This window comes from Dipodomys spectabilis, unplaced genomic scaffold (genome assembly GCF_019054845.1).
Source record: "Dipodomys spectabilis isolate Male_0828 unplaced genomic scaffold, ASM1905484v1 ptg000286l, whole genome shotgun sequence".
NCBI classification, from domain to species: domain Eukaryota; kingdom Metazoa; phylum Chordata; class Mammalia; order Rodentia; family Heteromyidae; genus Dipodomys; species Dipodomys spectabilis.
Window position 1 is genome coordinate 9,813 of NW_024870963.1, and position 8,842 is coordinate 18,654.

Below are 8,842 nucleotides of genomic sequence, written 5' to 3' on the forward strand. Positions count from 1 at the left end.
ACCAGAAAATAGAGCATGAAAACAGGAAGCTAGAAGACACTTTACAAGATGCCTTAAAAACATTGCTGATAAATTTAACTAATGAAAAATTCGAAAGCATATACAAAACAATTCATGAACATGGTGAGACTAACCAAAGAATAATGGAAGAATTCATGGTGAACGCAAACAAGAAGCTAAATGAAGTCCAAGATATGGCAAAAGAATACAATGAAAAACCACCCAGCTAAATATGGTTAAGGAAAATACAAGTAAACAAATCAGTGAAATCCTAAATCAAAACTTCATAAAAGCAGTAGAATCCCTTAGAAATGACCCAAAAAAAAAAACACAAAGTAATAAACAATAAAGCAGAAATTCTTTCTGGTGAATAGACAATGCAGAAGACAAAGTCTCAAGGATAGAGCATAGAGAAGACATAATAAAACAAGAGGAGGTAATTTTACAGAAGAAATCCAAGAAAAGTAGCTTGCAGGAATTTCAGGACTCAATTCAGTAACTGAAATTTCAGCTGATAGGTATCAAGAAAGGAGAAAAGGAGGCAACAAAGGGAACAAGAAAAAAATTTCACTGAGTTCTAGCAGAGAACTTCCCAAAGCTCCTAAAAGAAAGGCCAATTAAGATAAAAGAAGACTTTAAGACACCCAACAGACCATACCAGAAAGGACCATCAAACTGCCCAATGATAATCCTCACGGAATCAATATAGACAAAGAAAATTATCCTTAAAGCTATCAGAAAGAAAAGATTGACTACTTAAAAAGAAATCTTGTCAAGCCGGGCACCAGTGGCTCACATCTGTAATCATAGCTACTGAGAAGGCTGAGATCTGAGCATGACGGTTCAAAGCCAGCCCGGGCAGAAAAGTCCGTGAGACTCTTATCTCCAATAAACTACTCTAAAACCGGAAGTGGCACTACGGCTCAGGCGATAGAGCGCTCGCCATGAGCTGAAGAGCACAGGGACAGCACCCAGGCCCAGAGTTAAAGCCCCACGACAGACAAAAAAAGAAAGAAATCTAGTCAAAATGACTAGATATTTCTCAGCTGACATCATGAAAGCAAGAAGAGTCTAGCATAATGTACTCCAAACCCTAAAAACAAACAATTACCACCCCAGAATACTGCACCTAGCAAAGCTCTCCTTCATAACCAAAAGATAAACAAAACCATTGCATAGCAAAAAGAAACTGTAACAATTTATCTCCACCAAGGCAGCACTACAAAAGGTACTTAAAGATGTCTTATATAGAGAAAAATCAACAAGAATAAGATATCAATGATAGAGAGGAAGTAATCTAAAAATTTACATGGAATAATAGAAGATCCTGAATAGCAAAAACAATCTTTAGTAGGAAGAATAGTGTTGGAGGAATATCAATATCAAATTTCAAGCTCTATTACAAAGCCACAGTAATAATTAAAAAAATGAAACCAGCTTGCTACTGGCACAAATAGGCCTGAAGACCAATAGAATACAATAGCAGCCCCAAAAATGAACACACAGACATATAGTCACTTGATATTTGATAAGGGAGCCAAAAACAAGGGATAAAAGAACAGCTTCTTCGGAAAGAAGGATGGCCAATAGACACATGAAGAAATGCTCAACCACTGTAGCAATAAAGGAAATGCAAATCAAAACAACATTGAGATACCACCTCACCCCAGTTAGAATGGCTATAATAAAGAAATCTAATAACAACAGATGCTGGAGGGGATGTGGACAGAAAGGAATCTTACTGCATTGTTGGTGGGAGTGTAAACTTGTTCAACCACTTTGGAAAGTAGTATGGAGGTTCCTCAAAAGACTCCACATAGAGCTCCCCTATGACCCAGCAATCCCACTTTTGGGCATTTACCCCAATGATCACAAACAAGACCATACTAAAGCTACCAGCACAACTATGTTTATTGCAACATTATTTACCATAGCTAAGATATGGAACCAACCCAGATGCCCCTCAGTAGATGAATGGATCAAGAAAATGTGGTATATATACTCAATGGAATTCTATGCCTCCATCAGAAAGAATGACATTGCCCCATTTGTTAGGAAATGGAAAGACTTGGAAAAAATTATACTAAGTGAAGTAAGCCAGGCCAAAGAAACATAGGTCCCAATGGTTTCCCTTATTGGCAATAACTAGTATATGTCTGAGACAAGCAGGACAGTTCAGATAAGTTGATGTTAGGTGAAATGAACCCCAAGAAAAGTATTCAAATGTTTTTGCTTTCATGCGATTGTTTCTAACATATTTATAAGTTGATTTCTTTGTTGCTTTGTATGTCCACCCCCCACGGTATAACCCCTGCTTTCACTGTATTTGATGTTGGTATAATTTGTGGAGGGGAAGGAAAAAAACAAATCGTTTAAATAGGGATACAGGTGGATCCATTGCAACAATGTGATGTACAAGTCATTATGTCAAAAAACGAACTTTACAACTTTGGCCCGGGCACGGGAGGGGTGGGGTGGAGGGAGACAATGGGAATGATGGGAAAGGGAAACAAAGTAGAAAGCAACAATGCTTAATAAGAAATGCACTCATAATCTTGCCCATGTAATTTAGCCCCTCTATATGGTATTTTCACAAATAAATAAATAAATAAATAAATACAGCTTCTTCAACAAATGGTGCCCGCAGAATTGGCTATTCACAGACAACACAGGATCAATGATTTCAATGTAAGGCCAAATATCCTGAAAATATTACAATAAGGTGTAAGGGAAACACTGGGGCTTCTATGCATGAGTCAAAACTTCCTAAAGTAAAGATCCAGAATCACAATAAATCAAAGCAATACTGCATAAATAGGACTGCATCAAATTAAAGAGTTTATGCATGGCAAAGGGCATAGCTAGCAAGATAAATAGAAAGCCCATAGAATATTTTTACTAGTTATGTATCAGACAAGGGCCTTATATCTAAAATATACTTAGATCTCAAAAATTAAACACCCTCAGAATAAACACACCAAGAATTAGCAACCCAGTTAATTCTCAAGAAACAGCAACCCAATCCATAAATTGGTAACGACTTAAAGATTTCACAGAGGAAGAATTGCCATGAAGAAATGTTCAATATCTCTGTCCATAAAAGAAACGCAAGTTCAAACAACATTGAGATTCTACCTCACATAGTTAGAATGGCCATTATCAAGAAAACTAACAATAACAAATGCTAGTAGAGATGTGGCCAAACAAACAAACACCATGCACTGTTGGTGGCAATTTAAAGTTGCTCAACCACTGTGGAAAGCAGTAAAGAGGTTCCTCAAAAGATTAAACATAGTTTCCCTATGACCCAGCAATTCCATTCCTTGCATTTATCCAATAGAATACAAACAATGCCATACTAAAGCAACCAGCACAACCATTTTCATTGCAGCATTGTTTACCATAGAAAAGATATGGAATCAACCCAGATATCCTTCAGTGGATGAATGGATCAAGAAAATGTGGTATGAATACACAACAAAATTCTATGTTTTCCTCAGAAAGAATGATATTGCAGCATTCATATAGAAATAGAAAGATTAGGAAAAATTATATTAAGTAAAGTAAGCCAGATCCAAAGAAACATAGGGTGCATGGTTTCCCTCATTTGTGATAGCTAGAATTTGCCTATAAATCTACAAGTAAACACACTGGATCATAACAATAATAACAACAACACCTACACTATGTAAAATATATAGCTCTCTAGACATTCACAAAAAGGATAGGATATTCTTAGGAGTGGATCACAAAAGCGTATATAATCATATAAAACAATATTTTATTCAATGAATCCAACAAATGGAAACAAGGTTTGTTTGTAGTTGATGTTTTTTGGCTTGTTAGTTTATTTATCTTTGGGACAGTAAGTGGAGCACAGAAGAGGTGGGACAAAGGGTGAATATATATATATATATATATATATATATATATATATAGTCATGGTATTTATGAAATGTTATACAGAAAATGAACTATAAAACTTGTGGCTGAGTATGGGAGGAGAAAACTGGGAGAGAACAAGGGAAGGGGTAAAATGATAGAAAAGGAATACACTCATGACCTAACATGTAACTGTAGACACTCGGTACCTCACCTCTTCAATAACAATAAAATATATTATAAAAACAAATAAGAAAGGAGGAAATAAAATTGAAGGGATAAAATGAAGGAAGGAGGGATTTAGGGAGAATAGAATGGTGGAAGGAAGGAACATGAATACAAATCCTCAGAATTTAAACAAAAAAAATTGTCTGAGCCGGGAACCAGTGGCTCATGTCTGCAATTCCTACTACTCAGAAGACTAAGAAATGAGAATTGTGGCCAGAAAGTCTATAAAGACATTTATTTTCAATTAATCACCAAAAAACAAGAAGTGCAGGTATTGCTTATGTGGTAGAGAAAGAGTCTTGAGTGAAAAAGCTTAGGGACAGTGCCCAGACCCAGGGTTCAAGCCCTAGCAATAACATGCTCTCTCCCTGCTCTCCCCGTTTCTCCCTGCTCTCCCCTCCCTCTCACACCCACACATGCAAACACACTCACACAAAATAAATCCATATAATTCCTTGGAGATAACACATGTAACACCATGCTACCCATCAGTATAGGTTAAGAGAGATTGATGTGAACAGAAAGTAGCTACAGCAATATAGCAAGATATTGAGTACACTTTTTATTCTTTCATTCCAGAAGTAAGAGTTTAAACTCTGACAAAATGAAAATGTTTTTAAGTTTAACTCATCTAAATAAATTCAAAAATAGCTGTCAAGCCTCTTCAGTAAATGGTGCTGGCAAAATTGGTTAACTACTTGTAGAAAATTAAAGCTAGATCCTTATATATTACCCTGCACCAGAATCAACTACAAATGGGTCAAAAACCTCGCAGTCAAAGCAGACACTCTGAAATTATTCCAGGATGGAATAGAAGAAACCCTAGGTCTCCTTGGCACAGGCCGAAATTTTCTTAATAGAGACCTGGAAACACAACAAATCAAAGAAAGTTGGGCAAATGGGATTGCATGAAGTTGCAGAGCTTCTGCATGGCAAAGGACATAGCTAACAACATCAATAGAAAGCCCACGGATTGGAGAAGATCTTCACTAGCCATACAACGGACAAGGGTCTCATATCTAAAATATACTTGGAACTCAAAAAATTAAATCCCCCAACAACAAATCCTCAAACAACTGCCCAATAAATAAGTAGGCTACAGACTTAAAGAAAAACTTCTCTGAAGAAGAAAGAAGGATGGCCAATAGACACATGAAGAAATGCTCAACCTCCCTAGCAATAAAAAGAAATGCAAATCACAACAACATTAAGATATCATCTCACCCCAGTTAGAATGGCTAAAATCAAGAACTCTAATAACAACAGATGCTGGAGGGGATATGGACAAAAGGGAACCTTACTGCATTGTTGGTGGGAGTGTAAACTTGTTCAACCACTTTGGAAAGTAGTATGGAGGTTCCTCAAAAGACTCCACATAGAGCTCCCCTATGCCCTAGCAATCCCACTTTTGGGCATTTACCCAAATGTTTACAAACAAGACCACACTAAAACTACCAGCACAACTATGTTTATTGCAGCACTATTTACTATAGCTAAGATATGGAACCAACCCAGATGCCCCTCAGTAGATGAATGGATCAAGAAAATGTGGTATATATACACAATGGAATTCTATGCCTCCATCAGAAAGAATGACATTGCCCCATTTGTTAGGAAATGGAAAAGCTTGGAAAAACTTATATTAAGTGAAGCAATCCAGGCCAAAGAAACATAGGTCCCATGGTTTCCCTTATTTGCAATATCTAGTATATGTATGAGTCAAGAGGAAAAGGTCAGATAATGCGATGTTAGGAAAATGAACCCTTAGATATGTATTTTAATGTTTTTTTCCTTTCATGCATTTGTTTCTAATGCATTTATAAGATTATCTCTTTGTAGCTTTGTATGTCCCTCCCCCACAGTATAACCCCTGCTTTCACTATATTTGATGTCAGTATAACTTGTAGAGGAGATGGGGAAAAACCAGTTGTTTAAGGATACAGGTGGACCTGTTGCAACAATGAGAAGTACAAGTTGTCATGTTGAAAAGGAGCTTTACAATGTTGGTGCGGGCGGGGGGGTGGGGGAGGCGGGGAGGATTGGGTTTGGGGGTAGGGGGGGGAGCCTGGGAAGGGATGTGAAGGGTAAACAAAGGAGGAGGCTGCAATGCTTGATAAGAAATGTACGCATTATCCCTGCCCATGTAATTGTAACCCCTATGTACAGTATGTTCACCAAAAAACAAATTAAATTAAAATAAAACTACCAGCACAACTATGTTTATTGCAGCACTATTTACTATAGCTAAGATATGGAACCAACCCAGATGCCCCTCAGTAGATGAATGGATCAAGAAAATGTGGTATATATACTCAATGGAATTCTATGCCTCCATCAGAAAGAATGACATTGCCCCATTTGTTAGGAAATGGAAAGACTTGGAAAAAATTATATTAAGTAAAGTAAGCCAGGCCCAAAGAAACACAGGTCCCATGATTTCCCTTATTTGCAATAACTAGTATATGTCTGAGTCAAGCAGAAAAAGTCAGATAAGTTGATGTTAGGGAAATGAACAATAACATATGTATTGAAATGTTTTTTTTTCTTTCATGCGATTGTTTCTAACACATTTATAAGATTATTTCTTTGTTGCTTTGTATGTCACTACCTGACGGTATAACCCCTGCTTTCACTGTACTTGATGTAGGTACAATTTGTGGAGGGGAAGGGGAAAAAACAAATTGTTTCAATAGGGATTCAGGTGGATCCATTGCAACAATGAGATGTACAAGTCATTATGTTGAAAACGAACTTTACAACTTTGGGGGGGGGGAGGATTGGGTGGTGGGGTAGGGGAAGGAGGGGCAGGGATGGGAAGGGGAAACAAAGAGGAGGCTACAATGCTTGATAAGAAATGTACTCATTATCTTGCCCATGTAATTGTAACCCCTCTGCACAATATTTTCACAATAAAAAATAAATAAAAATTAAAGAAAATAGCTGTCAAGTAGCTCAAACAGTTGAACTTCAAGTACTAGTTCTTAACAATTCACTGAAGATACAAAATAATTCTCTGATTTGGAAATTTTGACCAACTAGCCTTTTTGCTTTTCTTTGGAGGATACCTTGTGATTCCATAATTTCTTCATGGCATTCTTTACATCCTCATTCCTCAGAGTATAGATGAGTGGGTTTAGCATTGGAGTTATTGTGGTATAAAATACAGACACAGCCTTGTCCAGCGGGAAAGTAGTGGATGGACGAAGATAAATAAAGATGCAAGGGAGAAAGAAGAAAGTCACTACCATCAGATGAGAGCCACAGGTAGAGAGAGCTTTACGCCGGCTTTCTGTAGACCGTTTCCGAAGACTAAATAAAATGATTGTGTAGGAGGCCAGAAGAATGAGGAAACACCCCAAGGAGATGAGACCACTGTTGGCAATAACCAATATATTAACCAGGGTTGTATCAGCACAGGCAAGTTTTAGGACTGGGTGAACATCACAAAAGTAGTGGTCTATGACCTGAGCATTGCAAAAGGGCAGCTGAAAGATCAGGAGGGTCTGGAAAAAGGAATGACCCAAGGCTCCCAACCAGGATAGTGATGCCAGAATGGTGCAAACATTGACACTCATGATGATAGTGTAACGGAGAGGGTGGCAGATGGCAGCATAACGGTCAAAAGCCATGACAGTTAAAACAAAGATCTCAGCACAACCAAAAAAATGAAAGGTAAACATCTGGACTACACATCCCCAGTAGGATATAGTCTTTTTTTCAGAAACAAAGTCTGAAATCATCTTGGGGGCTGTGGCTGATGAATAGGCAATGTCCACAAAGGACAGGTTACTAAGGAAGAAATATATGGGTGTGTGGAGCTCGCGATCAGAAAAGACTGTAAGCAAAATGAGTAAATTTCCCACCATGATCACAATGTAGAAGAGGAGGAATAATACAAATAACATCAACTGCATTCCAGGATCTTGGGAAAGTCCTAGGAATATAAACTCAGTAACATTGTTGGCCACTTCCATGGGTCACAGGCAGGACAGTTAAAGCTGTTTGGTTCTCTGGAAAAAGAAAAAGATGCATTATAAACCTTGTAAACATGGGTAAACATATGAGGAACAGCTACATGAAAATGTCTGTAGTGCTAAACATACAGAAAATTCTTCCTATACCTTGAACATGGTTTATGGATTTTTTGTTACATTTTTGTCATTATTGACTTACATTTGCCTTTTTCCCAGTAGTCTTACAGTTCCTTTCTCATATATAAGAATCTAGAGGGATCATTCTTTTTGATGGAAGCATAGAATTCCTATATATATATATTCTTGATCCATTCATGTATTGAGGGGCATTTGGGTTGGTTTCATATCTTAGTTATGGTAAATAATGATGCAATAAACATACTTGTGTTGGTAGCTTTAGTATGGCCTTGTTTGTGACATTTGGGTAAATGCCCAGAAATGGGATTGGTAGGTCATAGGGAAGCTCTATGTGTACTCTTTTGAGGAACCGCTATCTGTTTTCTAGAATGGCTGAACAAGTTTACACTCCCACCAACAGTGAAGTAGCATTCAGAATGAAACTGCCCCATTTGTAAGGAAATGGAAAGACTTGGAAATAATCATATTAAGTAAAGTAAGCCCAAAGAAACATAGGTCCACGGTTTCCCTTATTTGCAATAATTAGTATACATCTAGGATAATCTTAGGAGATGAGAAGAATAGCTCATAGCTATGTACATATGACCCTATAAGATGACGCTAAGTGAACTGAAACCCAA

General features: G+C 37.5%; 1 protein-coding gene across 1 annotated transcript; it reads right to left on the bottom strand.

Annotated features, from left to right (window-relative positions):
- Nucleotides 1-7,145: 7,145 nt before the first annotated feature.
- LOC122126628 (olfactory receptor 4S2-like) lies at nucleotides 7,146-8,084 on the bottom strand. Its single transcript, XM_042701116.1, has one exon. It carries the CDS (start codon nucleotides 8,082-8,084, stop codon nucleotides 7,146-7,148), a length of 939 nt encoding a protein of 312 aa, XP_042557050.1.
- Between the last annotated feature and the right edge of the window lie 758 nt (nucleotides 8,085-8,842).

What these genes read in the sequence shown, in the direction of transcription:
- LOC122126628 (XM_042701116.1), bottom strand. Translation starts at nt 8,084, where the DNA reads ATGGAAGTGGCCAACAATGTTACTGAGTTTATATTCCTAGGACTTTCC.